The 20758-nt window shown below is 36.7% G+C and overlaps 1 protein-coding gene across 7 annotated transcripts in view; it reads right to left on the bottom strand.

Moving 5' to 3' along the window:
* Positions 1-20758, bottom strand: part of SLC4A4 (solute carrier family 4 member 4) — a 318368-nt gene that overhangs the window by 33274 nt on the left and 264336 nt on the right. For all 7 annotated transcript variants that reach the window (XM_070505687.1, XM_044766111.2, XM_070505686.1 and 4 more), the window contains 3 exons: positions 19790-19981; positions 6675-6788; positions 3880-4041 (listed from right to left, as the gene is read on the bottom strand). In XM_070505687.1, coding sequence (XP_070361788.1) covers positions 3880-4041; positions 6675-6788; positions 19790-19981 — 468 coding nt within the window. The remainder of the gene's footprint in view (positions 1-3879; positions 4042-6674; positions 6789-19789; positions 19982-20758) is intronic.

Consider the following 20758-nt stretch of genomic DNA (forward strand, 5'->3'; position numbering starts at 1 on the left):
AAAAAAAATCACTAAATACATGAGGAAGAAAGACATCGGGAATAAGAGTCAGCAGAGAAAACAAAGTTCAGAATAAAACCTGCAAAGACAGCAAATATATAAAACAAGAAATAAAAGAGTATGAAAGAATAATAAAGAAGTTAAGGACTATCAAAATTGAATGGGAAGATTGGGAAAAAAACAAAATAGAACTTCTAAATATAAGAGAGTAATATTCTTAAAAGGAAAATTCAATGGACTGGTTGGTAGTAGAATAGAACTGAGAAGAAAAAATTAGTAAAGAGGAAGATCTGAAGAAATTACCCAAAATATAACACAGAGACCAAGAGATAGGAAATGTAAAAAAACAAAAATAACCAAAAAAAACCCCAGGTCAGTAGAAATGGAGCACAAGATGAGAATGTAGAATAAAATTCTACTTGGAATTCCAGAAGGATATACTAGAGATTGAAAGAGTGAAAGACTTACAAAATTTTATAATTGATAAAAGACAGAAAGATTCAGGAAGCCCAACAGTCCAATATATAATAAAAAGAAATCTATGCTTATATAAGTTATAGCGAAACTCCAGAATAAAGACAAAAAGGAAGATGATAAAAGCATCCAAAAGAAAAGAAAAATTACTCACAAAGGAATGAGAATTGCACTGACAGTTCACTTTTATGGAAGTCAGAAATAACAGAAAATCGCTTCTAAGTGCTGGGAAAAAAATAGCTTTCAACCTAAAATTATATATCCAGACATACTATCTTTCAAGAATGAGGGTGAGACAAAAACAGTCTTGGGCAAACACCAATGAGAGAGTTAACCCCCCCAAGACCCTCACAGGAGGAAATTTCAAAAGTCAGGTAAATAAGTACTGTTTAAGGGAAATAATTCAGTCAAATGGAAAATATTCCAAAAAGGAAGGTCTGAAATGCAAAAAAAAAAAAAGAAAATGGGAAACTTGTACATAATTTTAAAAACTTGATCACGTCTAACTAATTGGGTTTTAAAATCCAGATAACAATAAAATCTGAGTAATAACAAGATATGATTCAGAAAGGAATTTCAAAATCAAAGCATTCTTTACCCCTTAGCATTATTCAGGAAAAGGGCAAAACAACTGACTAACTTTAGAACTTAAATATGCATATTAAAATATGCAACATAATCAGTAAAAGAAACGATACAGTGCTAACTTCCAAACTAATAGAAAAACAAGTAGAACGAAGAAAATAAGGAAAACAAAGCTGTATCAACCCAAAAGAGGGCGAAAGGGAGAATAAAAAAGAAAGAACACAGAGAAAGATAAACAAATAGAAAGCAAAAATAATGTAGTAACAATGGACCCAAATGTATCAGTCATCACCATTGATTTAAATGGATTAAATACTTTACCTAAAAGCAAAGACTGTAAAAATGAATTTTTTAAAAGTCCAGCTGTGTATTATTTACAAAGAGATAGAAGACACAAGGTATATTGAAAATAAAAGAATGGAAAAATATATATCAGTCAAGTGAAAAGTAAAAGTTACCACAGCTTTATTAGTACAAACTAAAATAAGCTCTAAGGCAGAAAGCATCACTAGAAACAAAGAGTCACATAAAAAGTTCAATTCAGTAAAAAAGACAAACTAGTGTAAATGTGGATGTATTGAATAACATGGCTTCAAAACAAATAAAGCAAATATTCACAGAAACAGAACTATGAGGAAGGAGTACTAAAGTTACAACCGTAACAGGAGATTTTTAATATATCTTTCTGTGTAAATGGATGGATCAAGAAAACAATAAGCAAACGAAGGTATAAAAATTTGATCAACCTAAACTAAAAACTTCACCTGTTTTACTGTTTTTTGAACCATTTTGACCCTGACCTTTAATAAGAAATTTATCATGAACATATACATACTATACACATTCACAGGCACATACATACACATGCACACAACATAATTGAAATAAAAGATTCACAAAATATTTATACTTCATAAGCAGAATGGATGACAATATTTTGCTATTTCATTCTATTCAAAAATTTTAAATGCTAGTGGTGATTTTCCTAAACTAATTTGATATTCCACTAATGAAATACAACCCACAGTTGCTAAATATTAACCGAATGGATATATATTGAATGCATCCAACAAGCGGAAAAGACACATTCTTTTCAAACACACATAGAAATATATATAAAAACTAACAACATTCTAGGACATTCTAATTTCCTGAAGGAAATATGATTTGTAACATCTTTTTTAGATTTAAATGAGGTCTTCGTAAAGTATTATATTGAGATGAGTCAACACAAGGTGATCTATGACTCTGCCAGGTCTTAAAGAACATTAGCTTTAATATAATATCTAAAAAATTGTCTTGCTTTTGAATCATTGAGTATTTTCAAATACCACAAATTTCAAGAAATCCATTTCAAACCAACCACATTCACTGACTGCAATGAAATTAAATTAGGAATTAACAAAAGGATAATTTAAAACTCTATATGCTTTGAAAATTTTAAATGTGCTTTTAAAAATCTAAGGATCAAGAAAAAAGCATAATAAAAATTAGAAAATACTTAGAACTGAATAAAATTTAAAAGTTGTCCAAAGTTTTGGGATACAGCTTTTAACAGAAATGAAGAAAGATTGGAAATTAATGAGCTGAATATCTAACTTAGGAAATTACAAAAAGAATAACATAAACTTCAAAAAGTAGAAGGTAGGAAATAATAAAGAGCAGAAATGAATGAAATAGAAAACAATGATATAATACAGAAAATCAATATAGTAAAAAACTGCTTCTTCGAAAAAAGACTAATAAAATTAACAAACCTCAGGCTAAAATGATCAAGGAAAATAAAAAGCACAAATCAATAATATAAGGAATTTAATTGGAAAAATAACAGCTTCAGATTAGAAAAATAAAAGATAATACTATAAACAACATTTCAATAAATTTGAAAATATGGGGGAAATGGAAAAAACCTAGAAAAGTTTAAGTTACTAAAGTAGAAAAATAGAAATTGAATGTTTTATAAGCATTAAAACATTTTGATCATTAGTTTTACAAGTTCCACACAAAAACCACCCAGCCCAGATACTTTTACAAGCATGTCCAATCATTCAAAGAAAAAATAATTGGCATGTTACATATAACAAAAAGAATATTATATTTTATTTCTTAGAATGGGATGGGAGTGGAACAGGAGGGGAAATACTCCCCAACTCATTTTATAAGGACAGTATATTCCTGACATCAAAATCAATCAGGGACACTATAAGAAAGGAAAATTGCAGGCCAATGTCACTCTTAAACAGAGATGCAAAAATCCAAAAGATAGATAGATAGATAGATAGATAGATAGATAGATAGATAGATAGATAGATATAGATATATATACACATATACATTAGCAAACCAAACCAACTACGTATAAAAAAGAAACTATAATCTACCAGGTTGCAAGGTGGGTTCAACAACAGAAAATCTATTAACGTAACTCACCAAGTCAACAGATGAAAGAAGCAAACCCACATTTTCATCTCAATAGTTTCAGCAAAAGCATTTGTCATTGTCTTCATTAAGGACAGTTATCACATTAAAATCAGATCTCCATCTGATGCCAGTGGCTGAGTAGTTAACAGTTTACACCGTCCTCTTTGGTATGAAGGAAATATGATTTGAAACAACTTTTCCAAATTTAAATGAGTTCTTGCTAAAGTATTATATTGAGGAGATGTGTCAACACAAGGTGATCTATGACTCTGCCAAGACTTAAAGAACATTAGCTGTAATGTAACTCCCAATAAAACTGTCTTAGATTTGAATCATTTAGTATTTTCAAGTACTAAAATGAAGTAAAAGACAATGATAACCATTATTATGAATACTTACTTTGAGTTTATGTTCCTTCCTGTTTACAATCACAGCTGTGATTTGCTGGTCCATGAAAATCAGAATGGTGACCAACAAAGCTGGGATGGCAGCTGCGAGGTACACCCACCAGGGGTTTCCTCCAAAGGGTGGGACAAACCAACCCCGGTTTGGACTTGTTGGCTTGAAGAAAAGAGAAAACAGTTTTCAAACAATATTAATACACACTGCTTGGTGAAGAACCAATGAGAGAGACACACTTTCATTTTTGGAAAGCTAACATATTGAAAAACAGTTTTAGTGATATGCTGGGCAACAAAGATCATTCACCAAAAATGTCCTAAATGAGGTTATTTTTAAGGCAATGTTTTCAATGAAGGAGACTAAGACTATAGGCTAATGGCAAAGAAAGAAATGCTTTTTTGTGTATTCAGGATAATCTAAGATAAGGACTCAAGATGGAAAAAGTGAATTAAGTTTAAGGGGCAGCCACAAGAAAAATCAAATATAATACTCAGTTAAGAGGCAGGCAAGAAATTACAAAACCACCATGAACTTTGTTCTTGGACTTTAGCAATTATACTGAAGTTGTTTCTACTACTGCCAAACTGTAATAGTTTCATAATATAATGTATAAAAAGCTACATATATATATATATATATATAGTGTGTGTGAGGAAGATAGGCCCTGAGCTAGCATCTATTGCCAATCTTCCTCTTTTTGCTCGAGGAAGATTGTTGCTGAGCTAGCATCTGTGCCAGTCTTCCTCTATTTTGTATGTGGGACACCACCACAGCATGGCTTGATGAGCAATGTGTAGGTTCCTGCCCAAAATCTGAACTTGTGAACCCCGGGCCACAGAAGCAGAGCACACAAACTTAATCACCATGCCACCAAGCTGGCCCCAAAAAGCTAAAAATATTTTTATATGCTATAATTGAATTTGCTCAAACTTATCTGGTCTTTCTTATTTAACATATGAAAAATGACCCAGAATAACTGGTTAAATCTTCAGAAATATCACAGAAAATAAAAAATATGGTCATTTTTCCAGTTCTCTGTTTATCCTCTGTCAGCATATCATACATCTCTACTACAGAAGAAAATATTTTCTTATCCTTTTCCTCACTTGAAACAATGCAAATAAACTAAAATAGAATACTATCTATGAATTATTTTCTCCAAATTTACTATCAAGAAAGCCTCACTTCTCCTCTGAAGATATTTCTATCTTCTATCTCAATTTGCTCACAACACCATCACTGAATCTACCACATTTCACTACTGTTACCAGGTTGTGAGCTTGCAAGGGAAGGAATTTTTTCTTGCTCATCAAGGCATTTCAAATCCTCAGTATAGGGCCTGACTGAAAGCAAATATTCAATAAACATTGCCTTAAATGAACCAATGATTAATGAATAAGAATTTACATTTGCTAATGAATATGTGATGGCAGAGATGACGCAAAAAATATTCTGTTTCCTATAACATAGATATCCCTTCCTCGTTAAATATTTATTAAGCTAAAACTGCAGTTAGTTTAATTTCTCTTAGCATCTATATGGTCTCAATGATGGAGAGAGGTTAGGCGTGCTCTAGAAAATAGGTGAAAGACATAATAGAAAATTAGGTAGGGATATTTAAGAATGACTGAAATATAAATTTTACCCATTTGCCTGCACATGTCAACAGGTTTATAAAATATCTAATTTCAATATCTTCTTTGTAATAATTAAAATGCTCCCTATATATAAATGTGTGTGTATATGGCAGGTAGTTTCCCAGCAGGCAAAGAGCAGTGATGTAATCTTGGGCATTTCACTTAATTTTTGTGAGCTTCAATCTCAACTTCATAAAATCAGGATGATGATAGTTACATTGCATCCTCGAATTATTATATGGATCAAGGTGATAAGGTGTATGAAAATACTTTGGATATTCTAAAATACTCCAAAAATATAAAGCAGAGTTTGTAATGTTATTATAAGGTATTTTTCAATAAAAGTCAATATAATGTGAATCTTGCATTTAATTCCAGTCAGGTATTTAATTTTAGTGAAGAAATAGACAAAACATATACACTCATGTGTTGCTTAACGACGGGGATATGTTCAAGAAATGTGTCATTAGGCGATTTCATCACTGTGCAAACATCATAGAGTGCACTTACACACACCTAGATGGTATAGCTTACTACACATCTAGGCTATATGGCACTAATCCTTTTTTGTTTTTTTCTTTAGGAGTTGAGCTGTTTGTGTTTGGTTGTGGCAATCACTGCTTTCCTTTTTTTTTTTTTTAAGATTGGCACCTGAGCTAACAACTGTGGCCAGTCTTTTTTTTTTCCTCAAAGAACGGCACATGAGCTAACAACTGTTGCCAATCTTTTTTTTTTTTTCTGCTTTATCTCCCCAAATCTCCCCTGGTACATAGTTGTATATCTTAGTTGCAGGTCCTTCCAGTTGTGGCATGTGGGACGCCGCCTCAACTTGGCCTGACGAGCGGTGCCATGTCCGCACCCAGGATCCGAACCAGCAAAACCCTGGGCCGCCAGAGCAGAGCACACGAACTTAACCACTCAGCCACCGGGTTGGCCCCTATATGGTACTAATCTTATGGGACCACTGTCATAGATGCATTGATCTAACCATCATTACGCAGTGCCTGAGTGTATATGCACCTAGCCAGAGACCATTTTTGAAATAAAGAAATAGATAATTATGCAAAATTAACTTACAGATATGACAAACTAGAATAGAGAAAAGGAAAGAAAGCCAGAGTTCCAGGAACGACCAAAAGACATTAGTTCACCTACCTTGAATTCACTTGGCACAATTAGTTTTGGAGTATCCACACCCACCAGGGCATCTATTACACAGAAGATGAGAATGGACAAGATAATGGCAAAGTCACTGATCAGTTTCCTTGCCTGAAAAAATAAAAAAAAAAAAACAGGGACTGGGTACATATATTTGCCTGTGTTTGAACTGAACAAAGAATCCCATAGTTGCTAAAACAGTTTATAGTAACAGCTTCATCAACAAGTTAAAGGAGGTGTCACATTGCAGAGAGATTATTTTTTAAATTGTTATAATATCACATTCTCACCTGGCCAGAAATAATCTAATCCCACAGAACATGTCACTCTGTGTGTGTGTGTGTGTGTGTGTGTGTGTGTGTGTAGGCAGGAGAGGGAATCAAAGATAATATATCCCTGAAATACTGTATAAACACTCTTCCTGTACACAGCACAAAGGAGACCTGGATAAGGATGAAATCTCAAGGTGTATTGTAAAAATCTGCACAAAAACATAGAATTTTGTTTATTATTTGGGAGGTGGCAGTGTTAGTACAGAGCAAGATAAATTCCATAAGGTGACCTGAAGACACCAAGAATCTAGCAGGGAAGTAGTTACAAGTTCCAGTCCATTGAGTAGACTCAAGACCTCAGAGAAACATAAAGTGATGGAAGATGGAAATTTGATGGCTTCGCTAACTTTGTCAAGGAAAATATTTTTCACTCTAGGCTAATGCTTAAAATCACCTATATGTAAACCATCTTTTCTCCACCCCTCCTTTTTTTTCTTTTAAAAGGTTGGCACTTGAGCTAACATCTATTGCCAATCTTCTTCTTTTTTTTCTTCTTCTTCTTCTCCCAAAAGCCCCCCAGTACATAGTGGTATATTCTAGTTGTAGGTCCTTCTGGTTGTGCTATGTGGGATGCCACCTCAGCATGACTTGATGAGCGGTGCCATGTCTGCCTGTGCCCAGGATCTGAACCGGTGAAACCATAGGCCACCGAAGTGGGGCGTACAAACTGGACCACTCAGCCACGGGGCCAGCCTCTCTCCATCACTTCTTAAGTGTGGTTGCCATTAGTAGACAACCTTCAAACTTCCTAAGTACCTGTCTCTGGTCAGGACAAGGGCTGGGCTTTATGGGATGTAGCATTAAAACCAAACCTTTCCTACGGAGTGGGTGCAGAATGGCCACTTCTGAGTCAATAGGGGAGCATGGGACCATTCAGTTGCTTGGCGGTTTCTCTGTGGTGACAACGGCCTAGGAGCATTACCAGAGCACAGATATCTGAGTTTCCCCATCAGGTATGTACACATGGTAGTGCAAATTTGATCATTCAACAACAATTGACTCAGTAGCCAATACTTTGCTTGGCGTCAGTGATACCACAGTGAACAAAACAAACACAATGCATGTCTTCATGAAGCTCACAGTCAAATCATATATAAGGAAGCCTGCTCCTAAATAAAATCAGAGTTGATTCTTCAGTTACCAAGTTGTCTCAGGGTGAGTGAGCAGTCAGTTTTCTGGTGCTGCTAGATGAAGAGAGATCAGTGATGGGCTGAGTGACTTCCCAGTTCTCAGGACAGAGGGTCTTTTGAAAGAGTAGCAAGACTACTATGTCATGTGTTCAACAGAAATTGGAGTGAAGAATGGAATTACTCAGTGTTGTGGGTATGCTGAAGTGCTCACAGCTTGATGGTCACTAGGTGTGATGAGCCTTGGGTACTAACTAGCAGCAGGATCATAGAGGCCCTTTTGGCCAGGAGTTCCTTTCCTCTTAGAGGGCTGAATTCTTCTAGGTTTAGCTTTATTGAGAAGTACACACAGAGGAGCAGAAAGCCAGCTATGGGACCTTTTAGGGGCAAGTTAACACCAATCACACACAATAATTCCAAGCACAAAAAGATGGCAGGGGTCAATTTGGAGAGAAAATATAGTACAGCAGTTGGAAGCACAGTTTCTACAGTCAGATTACCTGGGTTGGAACTCCAGCACCATTATTTCCTGTCTGTAAATACTTATCCTTTCTTAGCTTCAATTACTCCATCTTTAAAATGCAGCCAAAATAATCCCTACAACTTCATTGGTTTGTTATAAGAATTAAGTAAGATAAGCTATAAAAGTGCTTAACCTAATACCTGGAACACAATAAACTCCCCTAATATATATTAACTATGGTTAGTTCAAGTTCCACAAGGCCTCTTGGGTTGCAGAACCCACTGGAATAACTAAATAATCTACTGTCAGGAGGTCTTTGAAAGGAATCTTGAATTCCAAGAAACAAGAAATAAAAGCTCAGTAATAACATGGAACTGCCACTCAGAGTTAATTTTGGTTGGAAGTATCTGGAATCCTGCAGAAGAAGGGTGTTTCCCAGGGGCTCAATACTGGAGGAAACTCCCATTTCTTAAGTTTTGTGAGAATCAGTGTTGACACAGGCAGTTCAGGATGGTCTAGCAAAAGATGTTCATGTGAAGAAGTTTAAGGACTATATTAAGATATTACAACAATCTCTCTGGTCTAGTAGGTCAAAAATCGCTGGAAGACCAGAGGTCATTGCAAAGGCAAAATATTTTTCTCTTCTTCGTCACCATCCCAATCCTTACCCAGCGAATCCAACTTGCTGGCAACTCAGATACCCTAGAAGTTGTTCAAAAAGGAGGGAACAGTTATCAAAAAGACAGTGCTCTTCCTTTTTCTTCCATCGACAGCAGAAGGGAAGTAGAGGGTAGCAAATGAATGCAATCTGCAATTCCTTGGTAGAAATTCCCACAGGGCCTATACTTCTGGCCCTGCTAGAAGACAGGTCTGCTTGACTGGAATCACTCCCTGGAAAGGTTGCTTCCTTAGTTAGGAGAGGAGGCATCCTCAGCCTTCCATAAATTGAACACTGAAGCCCTAAACCTGCTCTTTTGGTAGTTTTCTCCCTCTTAATTAACAGCAGCTTATTTTTCCCTATTGCTCAGGCCAAAAACTTTGGACCATCCATGTGGCTCTTCTCTTTCTCTCACATCCTACATCTAACAGGTCAGCAAATTACCTTCAAAACATATACAGGATCCTGTCCCTTCTCACCACCTCCATGGCTATTACCACCGTGCTCTAAGCCACCACTTTATCTCATTCGTTTCCTGCATTACTGTCCTATCTCATCTCCCTGCTTCTACACTCGCCCCCTGTACACTGCCAACATATCACCCAGAATAATCCTGTTAAAATTCAGGTCAGATAATGTGGTAGGCAGAAGAACGCCCCCCTAAGGATGTCCATGGCTTAATTCCTGGAACCTATGACTATGTAATGTTATGTGGCTAGAGAGAATTAAGGTTGCAGATAGAATTAAGGTTGCTAATCAGTAGACTTTGAGATTAGGGAAATAATCCGGGATTATTCAGGTGGGCCTAATGTAAGCATTAGCGTCCTTATGAATGAAAGAGGGAGGCAGGAGAGTCAGTGTCAGAGTGATGCAGCATGAGAAAGACTAGACTGGCCATTGCTGGTTTTGAAGATGGAGGAAAGGGGCCATGAGCCAAAGAATGTGGGCAGCTTCTAGAAGCTGGAAAAAGCAAGGAAACACATTCTCCCCCAAGGTCTTCAGAAAGAATGCAGCCCTGTCAACACTTGATTTTAGTCCACTGAGAACCATTTCAGACTTCTGACCTCCGGATGTCGACAATACATTTTTGTTGTTTTAAACCATCATTTGTATAGTAATCTGATAAAGCAGGCATGGGAAACTAATAACTAATATAAACAAGTAGCTTATATATTTTAGTTTAGTTGTAAGTTTCCCAAATTTATATACATATATAACTTGGGAAGAATCCTTCGACAATGGTATTCTTGTCAAGTGTGGCACTACTATACTGCAGGCATCAAAGTAGCTGAAGAAGACACACACTAATAAACCTCCAGATTACCTTTCTTAAAATTTATGGGAAAAAACGCTACTCTATTAATAATACTGCTTAACCTCATTAAAAATCACAGCCAGGGTGACATGTTCTGTATAATATGCTCATTTCTATTTCCCTTTGCTTCTCCTTAAATTGTACAATACAGTTCAGTTACAGCAGAAATCACTCCTGGAGAGTGTTTATTGTAAGACATTCATTTCTAAGATATTGGATCCAGTTTAAACTTTATAGTCAAGGAAATTGATTTTTCCCAGGCCACTTTTGTATTCAACTCTAAACTCTCTAATTGGAGAAAGCACGTAGGGGTGCTATTTTAGCAGGCTATTCAGGTCTTACCCTATCCTAAAATTAAACTTTAATTTGAACGATGCAAAACTGACATAGAACTAGAAATTGCCCTAAAGATGGCAATCACTGAGTGCACACAGCCTACGAGATGCACTCTAAGCCCTGTGTACAGGAGCTTTCAGTCTGACTGTAAGGAAATAAAAATCGCTCTCTTTGGGGCCCATCTCACATTTCCAAACATATTTAGAAAAAGAGACATATATGAATTGCCTATCATTTTTTTTGCTTATTTCACCTTCCATTTCCATCAAGCTTAACCTCTTTCCAAAACTCTAAAATGGCTTTATCTTACGTAAGTCAATATATAAATAAAGAAATCAAATTAGAGACCCATAGTTCCTAATTCCCTACTAGTTATTGCTGGTAATGATTAGAAGTAGAAGTGCCAAAGTTTTCATGAGAAAAACTGTTTCTACAAGATTTCATACCCAATCTTGTGGATTCAGAGGCCTGAAACCTAGCTTGGACAAACACCATAACTTGAGGGTGTCCGTCCAACCTAACGCTGTCTGTCTCTCCAGGCTCAAACTTCAATATCCTAGGAACATAAACTATCACATTCTAAGAGAAATACAAATTAAAATAACTCATATATAGGGGCCGGCCTGGGGGCGCAGTGGTTAAGTGAGCACATTCCGCTTCGGTGGCCCGGGGTTCACCAGTTCAGATCCCTGGTGCGGACATGGCACCACTTGGCACGCCATGCTGTGGTAGGCATCCTACATATAAAGCAGAGGAAGATGGGCACGGATGTTAGCTTAGGGCCAATCTTCCTCAGCAAAAAGAGGAGGATTGGCAGCAGTTAGCTCAGGGCTAAACTTCCTCAAAAAAAAAATTAAAATTAAAATAACTCAAATATATCAAGGGCTTGCCATAAAATAAGTTCGGTTTTTTTAATGGTACACAGATATGCTTCAACATATGATAATCCCTACCTCCATTTATGAATGAGGAAAAGAAAAGCATGCTTCAACTAAGGTTCTCTCTTTTATATCAGACTGGTTTTAAGCTCTTTTATTTTTGTTTATCAATTTTTAATTATAAAAATGTTTCTGTCCTCTGCAAAATTAATTACAAAATATCTCAATTAATCTCGTAAGAAGCAACCAGCTGAAATATTTAAACTGCCAAAGCAAAGAAAAAATTAAGTGGATGGGAAGGGAAATTCAAATAACCATACGCTGTTCTCTTGTTCTTGGGCAAAAACAACCTAATAAATCTACTATAAACATACTCTTCATGAAGGATGATACTGTACTAATTATTAAGACAGTCATAATCATAGAGACACCAACAGTGAGAAGCTAGTTAATTTACAGGGGGGAAAAATGAATTTGGTTCCCCTGAAGCCACAGAGAACATTTGGTTTTCACTTTGCAAGGACCGCAGCTGCTCCTAAATTAAGTGGGGGAAAGGCCATGAGCCTGCAGAGCAGTTCTCCACGGATGGAGCTGTTACAAAGAGATGAGTGCAGCAGCAGGCACTCTGTGGGTTCTCAACAAATATTAATTCACCATGTCAATTCCTCTAATGATCGTGGTGCTTGGAAAGTGCTAAACAACAGTATAAAAAAGCATTTATTCTAGAAGGGAAAAAAAAGGATGCCAGACAAATATGTGCCTTCTGGCAATCATGAAAAGGCACAAAATACCATAAGAATTTTGAAATTTGAATCCCCCCTAGTAGCCAATGCTATGAAGCACTGTAAAAGAAACAAGAATTAATATCAGTGTAGCAATCATAATACACTATACTTTAAATCAATAATAGCCACTATAATTAGAATTAAATAAAAGGAAAGTCTGATTCAGACTCTAGGATTTTAACGCCCTAAGTTCCAGAGTCAGAAAGATTTGGGGAGCGAAAAAAGGAAATAGATTGGGCAATTTATCTGAACCGGGCTTAGAGCTTGCCAATGGAAATCTACCAGAAAAAAAAAAAGTTTTTTTCCAAGCATGGGATGGAGGGACAGGGGCCTAATGAAGTGGTTCCGTAGGGATGCTAAGGACATTTTAGCAATCAAAGGTTTCTTCCTCCATTCTGCCTCAAAACTGAGCAGTACAACAAAGAACCAAAGAGTGTGTACCAGAAGCAAATGAACAATCACAAGAGAAAGACTATGTCCCTGTCTGGTCACTAGATTCTAAGTTGAAACTGAAAATCTGGAGCTGATCTAGAGAAGAGTATCCAGGGTAATGGGAATCTAGAAAACATATCACACAAAAAATGAGGGTAAGCCTCAAGAAGTTCTATGGAGACCTGTTTTCAAATACATGAAGTCTGTCAAAGGAAAGAAAGACCAAACTTGTTCTGTGTAGCTTCAGAGGGCCAGAGCAGAGCCCAAGGACAGAGGCTGTGGAAAGGCAGATTTGTGTTTCTATCAGGAACGCCTTCTGAGATACAAAGTTCCTGTTCTGGGGAGCATTCAAGCAGCCTGCAGAAATTAAGAGGCAATGTTGGATTAGCTAGTATCCAAAGTCCTAACACTAAAATTCAATGATTAGGACCCAATTATCAAAATTTCTTGACCCTCTAAAAGGGTCTTGGATATATCCTAAAAGAACCATTATAATAAAGTGTACCAGGGGTTAAAAAGGAAGGTGGATTTATAATTTATATTAAGATACAAAAATAAAAATTATAAAAGGAATTAGGAAGTCATATGTATAAATACGTTAACCTGGAAATGGAATAGGGACATTTTGTGTTAATGCACAGATTTTGATGCTGGGGACTTTTCTATGAGGGACAAGTAAGCTGAAAGTGCTTAGGACCAAGAAACTACCATGGTCAAAATTACTTCTGTTCATCAACTGCCTCTACGGCACCATTGAAAGCTCTCCCAAATGCTTTGGCCAAGCAGTGCTCACAACCTTATTTTTCTTGGGCCTCAATTCAGACTGTATTTTTTCTCATATGTTCATAAGAACTGAATATTTGTAATATTTGTTAAATGTTTAACAGATTGAATAGTATTTGTAATCAAATAACCCTTTGTCATTCTTCATAAAAAAATATGAAAATCAGTTTCAGATTAAAAACAAATTTGACTTTAAAAAACTACTTTCCTTGGTACAAAAATAACACAAGAATTTGAAAATCTGATTTGCCTTCACTGACAGCGAAGTCACTTTCTGAATGAGTTTCAATAGCGTGATGTGGTCTGAGGTTTCTGCAAGAATCAGCCAAATGTCACTCAGCGTCACTAACACTAGAATAGGACATAGAATACATGCCCATTATTTCTTACTCATTTTCAGTTCGTTACTTTGTTTTAGTATGACAGTTTTTACCATTCATCAAGAAAGTTTCTGAGGGAAAAAGAAAATAGAATGAGAACATCATTTGATTCTTGTAAAGAGTTGTTTATAAACCAAACACATCCAACTGTAATAGAATTTTCACAGGCCAAAATGTCAACCAAGAATCATGGCTCCAAAAATACAGCTAATTATGGAATTTGAGACTGCATTTTACATGGATAAAAACTAAATGCGTCATGCGACTAAAATGCTTATTACGTTTTCACTAATTTCTTGAAACCCTACACTTTTTTCTCATCCATTAGGTCAGTTCCTCAAAGACCACCATCAACTTACTTAGGTCAAAAGAAGGCACCAAAGTGTGATCCCATAGGAGGTAATAAGCATGAATGGGGCAGAAGGATCGAAATGAGTCATTCTAATTTGAAAACTCCAAAATCTAACTTATTCAACAGATATATATATATATTTAAGTTCCTACTATGTACCAGGCCCATGAATTACTTATTTTTGTATCCATATCATCTAGTATTGTATGAAGCACACAAGAGTCACATTAAATTTTTTTCAACATTGAATGAATATACTAATTAGTTATAGGATATAGAATACTGAGTATTTTAATGAAGGATTTCAAAGAACATTCTGCTCAAATGTCACCTGAAGAAAGTGTAGAAGGTGTCATAGCTGTTTATGTCACCTGGAATTTAATGATTTTATTCATTTAAATGACAATAACAACCAGGAGGCATATTTCAAAAGAATCCTACCATCACTTCAGTTCACATGAGGGTTAGAATTGCTACTTATTCTAAGAGGAGGAAAACAGGAAATTACACAGTTCCTTAAGAAAGGTATTTTCACGCCAATTACATACATCAGCCAGCCACACTAAATTTGACTATATTAAAGTACCAATAATTTTGTCTAATTGAGAGGGCTCTATAGCTTTATGAGTTCTACTAATCACAATCCTGTTTTATCTTTACACTTCTGCTTTCATTTTGCTACCACATACACAGTGATGGCATCACTTGCTAGTATGGGACTCTGGAAGAACATTTTATGTTAATGCCCTGAGCCATCTGCCACAGAAGATCACAGATGATGCTGTGATGCTCCTATAGGAAGCTTTGATGCCGAAAGACTTTGACTAAAGACTTGAGGCTAATGTAACAGACCAGTAACTGTGTGGGATAACAGATTAATGCACCCCTCTAAAAAGAATGCAGAGCACGAAGGAGACAGTCAGTGGAGGACTGGTACTCCAGCCATGTTCCACTGAGTATTAGGGCTCTCTGGAAGTGCCTGATAGACAAATTAAATCCCTGATAGGCTAGCAAAGGCAAACTTAAGTGCTCATACTGATGGATTGCTAGTGGCTTCATAAGGGAGGCCAAGAGTGAGTAAACTGACCTGGTCTAGGAAAAGGTAACAACGGACTGAACTAGAAGAACAGAAACGTAAGTGTGAGGGAGAGAGATTATAGCAGGATAATCAAGGGGACTGTGACAAGTTTAATATGACAAAGAAAACTTGGAGAGGCAAATGCGATGGATCTCCTCTTTTATCACACCAGATCCATCTTCCACTCCTTTCCACCTTGCTCTCTGCCTTAGCAGGCTGACCTGTGTAGTTTACAGCAGGCTCCCTTGCTCTCTGGGTTCCAGCTGGGTTTAGCCTGGAGCAGCCTGGGCAGGCCATTAGAGGGAAGAGCGTGAGATCAGAGAATTGATTCCTGGAGCTGTACCCCTGGGAGGTTGCTTCAGGCTGGCTACATCCTTCAACCCAAGGTCACAGTGCCTCTCGAGACAGCTGTCTCTATCCTTCTCTTTTCTTCTAGGTTCCAGCATTCACTCCTTTCCTTTGGGTCTGGGATAGTAACAACCCCACTGTTCCTAGCACTGAACACTGCACTCTCCTTTGTGGTTTCCCTAAACCTTTATTGAACCCCGCAAATCATCCTAATTTGAGTATATCATTTGCTTCCTGCTGGGACCCTGCCTGATAGACCAAATGTAATTCTAAGATTTTGATCTTGGGTGGCTAAGAGGATATGTGATATTATTAGCTGACAGAAGGAATACAGGCAGATGAGGAAGTTAAATTGTGGAAAGAAAAACCACATTTTGAATTTGCTATATGACAACTGTGGATAATCCACAGAGAGAGGTTGGCAGCAACTGCAAAAGCAGACCTAGCATAAAGATGGAGATAATAATTAATTTTTGGAAATTTGTAAGTCCTGATCATTGCTATAAGCAATAGTTTAACATAGAGAATTTATTTAAGAGATGGAGTCAGAAAACTCTCTTTAAAGCTTAAAAGGATGTAATTGTCATCTGGTTGAGCCCTCCCTTAATGAGGGCGGTAACTAAAGTCCACAGTTAGCCATCAAAGGGCACACTGTTAGTTAATGGCAATGCTGGCACTAGGATCTACAGCTCCTGAGTTCCAACATCTGTGCTCTTACCACAAAATGCAGCATTTATCTCTACTGGACTGCTTTGCACTAGACAACAAGTATTGGGTATCTAGTCTGCAGCCAACCTCATGCTAATGGATGTGAGGAATAAAATAGAAGTATAACTGCTATCCAGCAGCTTACAGTCTTAATTGACTAACAACTCATCCAAATGTTTAGAAATGAAAATACAAAAGAGAAATGACTGTGCAAGGCGAAAAAACAGGATATTTTGGGCTGGCCCAGTGGCATAGTGGTTAAGTTTGTTCACTCCACTTCAGCGGCCTGGGGTTTCCGGGTTCAGCTTCCAGGCGTGGACTTACACACCGCTCATCAAGCCATGTTATGGAAGCATCCTACATACAAAATAGAGGAAGACTGGCACAGATGTTAGCTCAGCAACAATCTTCCTCAAGCAAAAAGAGGAAGATTGGCATTAGATGTTAGCTCAGGACGAATCTTCCTTATCAAAAAAAGAAAATTTTGTTTGACAAGGGCACTATCATCCAGTATTCACATTTTGAGTTTTTAGAGGTTTCATGTGAATTGTTGGTGTGAGTGAGGAAGTTAGTAATAGGCCTGATTATTGTCACAGCAATCAAGGATTGTCTAATTTATTGTGTTTAAGAATACAAGTGTTAATTATATAATATAATATGTAAGTATAAGAATCTATAAACCTATCTGCTTCTACCTACAGAGACCATCCTTCTAAATGACAGCTTAAATGAAAACATACTTTGGCAAATGAGAGAGATAAAAGAAGTTATTATTCATGTATGTATGTATGAATTTATGTGTATTGTTATGATTCAGCTGTAAATGTGAAGTGAATAAGGATGCAAGGGGAGACAACAGTCTGAATGACTACACACTTAAGCATTGTTCCTTGGAAAACACATATATTTTCTCTCCCCTGTTTATTTTATGATTTGGTGTATACAATTCTAAACTATGCTGAGAAGCTTTCTAACGGGAATTATAATTAGAATGCTATCATTATTTTATTTTCACACACTCATGACTTTCTCAGCAGCATTTATCAATGGCTGAGAAATTATCTGCTTGGGCTCCTATGAGAGGAAGATTTCTTTAAGTCTGAAGAGCTATAATCAAGTTGGGAATTATTGCTGGAAGGAATAGGTGATGTCTACATAAACACTTAAATGGTCTCTGTCCGTTTTAAGGTTGAAACAAGTTTATTTTACAAATTGTGATTTACAAGTATTTCACAAGTTTTCTACTTTTCCACCTACTATGCCTAAATAATACCAGACAGATTAAATTGGCATAAAAAGGGTAATGATTCCTAAAGTGTGAGCCGAAAAAAAAAACCTCAATGAATTAATAATGAAGAAGGAAAAAATTCAGTAGAGAAGAAATCATCCTCAAAGATGTTTACCCAGGAATCTGTTCTACACAAAACTCATACCTTGAGGAGGCAGATCAAGTAAAGCACATTTCCCCGGGTGTGAACTGGTGTTACACGCTCGAATGTCTTTAGGGACAGGCAGTTAATGTGAATGTGTGAAGCACTCAAGTCTTAGAAAATAGAGAATTGTGAGGACAACAACTTCCTGCAAAGTACAGGTTCCACCTAAGGCCTCAAGTGTATGTGTGTGTGCGTGTGCGTGTGTGTGTGGGTTTACAAACTGTGGGCTAAACAAAGAATGGCTGGGGGCTGCCTGTGGACCACCAGTTTGCAATGTGTATTTAGGCAGACTAAGTTGAACACTTCTTTCTACATTACACTCTGTGGAAATCTGTCATTCCTTGGGTCAGCTAGTTTGGGACAATTCATTAATGCTATGCTGTATTCCCCCAAAATCCATATGTTGAAATCCTAACCCCAAAGACGATGGTATTAGGAAGTGGGGCCTTAAGAAGGAGCTTAGGCCATGAGGATGGAGACTTCATGAATGGGATTGGTGTTTTTATAAAAGAGACCCCACAGAGATCCCTAGCTCCTCTACCACATGAGGACACAGTGCAAAGGTCCTGGTATGAACCAGGAAGAAGCCCCTCACCCAACATGCTGGTGCCTGATCTTGGCCTGCCCAGCCTCCAGACTGTCAGAAATAAACTTCCGTTGTTTATAAGCCCCCTACTCTATGGTATTTTACCATAGCAGAACAGACTAAGGCAATTATAAACCTTTCCCTTTATTTTCAATTTTATAAGAAGAATCAGAAAAATAAAAAAATTTCCTAAGTGAAAGTGAATATATTAATTTTAAGTTTCATTTCCTAGGAATCGAAAAAAGGAATTTCATCAATTGAATCTCATGTCTTCTGAAGTTTTTCCATTCTTTCTACACAAAACACAAGAGAGATATTTCATGAGACTCCAGCTGTATAGAGCAGTTCATTGATAAAAATCAGGTATAATTGAGATTACCTAAGAAATACTGACATCCTAAACACTGAGAACTGAACTGTAAAGCAAAGGATTATCTTAGTTTCATTCTGCAGGTAAAAAAACAAAATGCCGTTAACCAAATGTTGGTCTTATCTTGTAGTCTCTCCATGAACCACAGTTTTGACTTTAAGTTCACCCAAGCATATTAATGGGAGACAGGAGGTCTGCCCCACCCAGCTCGATTATCTGTTTTTCCGTACTATAGCATTCATCATTATGGGAAGGCAAGTTTGGCTCCGATGACACTCATATCTTATACCAATACTTGTGTAACAACACAGTTTAAGTTTACTCCCACAGCCCATAATTCAACTACTAAATTACTCACACATAGAACTAATGAACAAGAAATTCTACATCAAAATTCCTGATTAATATGAAGAGGTTTTGTTCATATACTTAAAAACTATGGATTTAAAAGGTCTTTTTCTTACTCACTCATTTTTAGATACTAGAATACATCCCACTTTTTCCTTTCAGTACAGTAAAAATTATGACAGAATTATGTAAGCAAAATCTTTGGAAAGTTTTTCAAAGCTGGACTACAATTATGTCAAAAATACATATGCACATGGACAAAGACTGGAAAGCAATTTTTTAAATGCACAAAACTGTATTGGAAAGGTTAAATTATAAGTTCCTTTTTCAATTTGTAAAATTGTATCATTGTTGATATAGTATAAATTCAATAAAAATTATTTAAAGCTCAGGTACTTACTGTGGTTGGGAAATAACGACTAGTTTTGAATTTTTTCAGAGCCATAGAAGAGGTGTAGGTGCCCAAGAAGAGGATGAAAGACATGAGTGTGATATCAGGAACAAATTTACAGTTGTTCCCCATGAGCTTGCCTCCAGATTTCAAACACTGCTTCGTCGACAGAAACGCCCAGTCAAAGGTAGCATTATGGTACTGAAGAAAAAAAACATTAAAATTTTTCTAGAGAAAAAGCACATCAAAAGCAGCTTTTGATACTTGATGGTCTATATAGGGATTATGCTAAATTTCTATAAAACAGTCTGAAGGTAACCATTGGAGGGTGAAACCTGATGAAGTGTTCATGGAATAATACGTAAGGGGGCCAGGAGGCTGGCAATTGAAAGTACAATGAGTATGATGCAATCTGTTACCTAGTTTGAGCTCAGCCTACAATCACCCATTTGTTCAACAGAAACAAACCACAAAGTCCTTCTTTCCTGTCAACCTTCCTGAGAGTAAAGTGAGACACAATAATATCCCAAGTCTCAAAACCTGAGACTCTGAAACACCTCTGTTGTTCAAAAAGTACTTATTTTTCAGTGCAAAGCTCCTTGTGCTTCAAGTCTATGGCCCTATGGTCCATGACCTCTAAAAATTATGAGGTAACTACTCCTTTATCCAGCACTTTCACAAATGAGCTATTTCTTTTCTAAATAATTAGAGATGGGTGATTTAAGAAATTAAACTATAAACATGTTGACAGTGCCTGTTTTTTCAAGTGCATATCCTAATAAAATATAGCTTTTTTCCTGTTGACTCCAGGTCAACGTCATGAGCATCCACTACTGGAATGTGTTGTCATGGGCTGTGGGGTTGTGTGTGGGATATCCATCCCTATGTTGCATGGCCTCAAGCTCATAAGTCAATTTTCAAATTTTCTTCTATCTCATGAATTGCTGTCATGTTGTCAGTGCTGTACTTTTTGACAGC

This window comes from Equus asinus, chromosome 3 (genome assembly GCF_041296235.1).
Source record: "Equus asinus isolate D_3611 breed Donkey chromosome 3, EquAss-T2T_v2, whole genome shotgun sequence".
Classification (NCBI taxonomy): domain Eukaryota; kingdom Metazoa; phylum Chordata; class Mammalia; order Perissodactyla; family Equidae; genus Equus; species Equus asinus.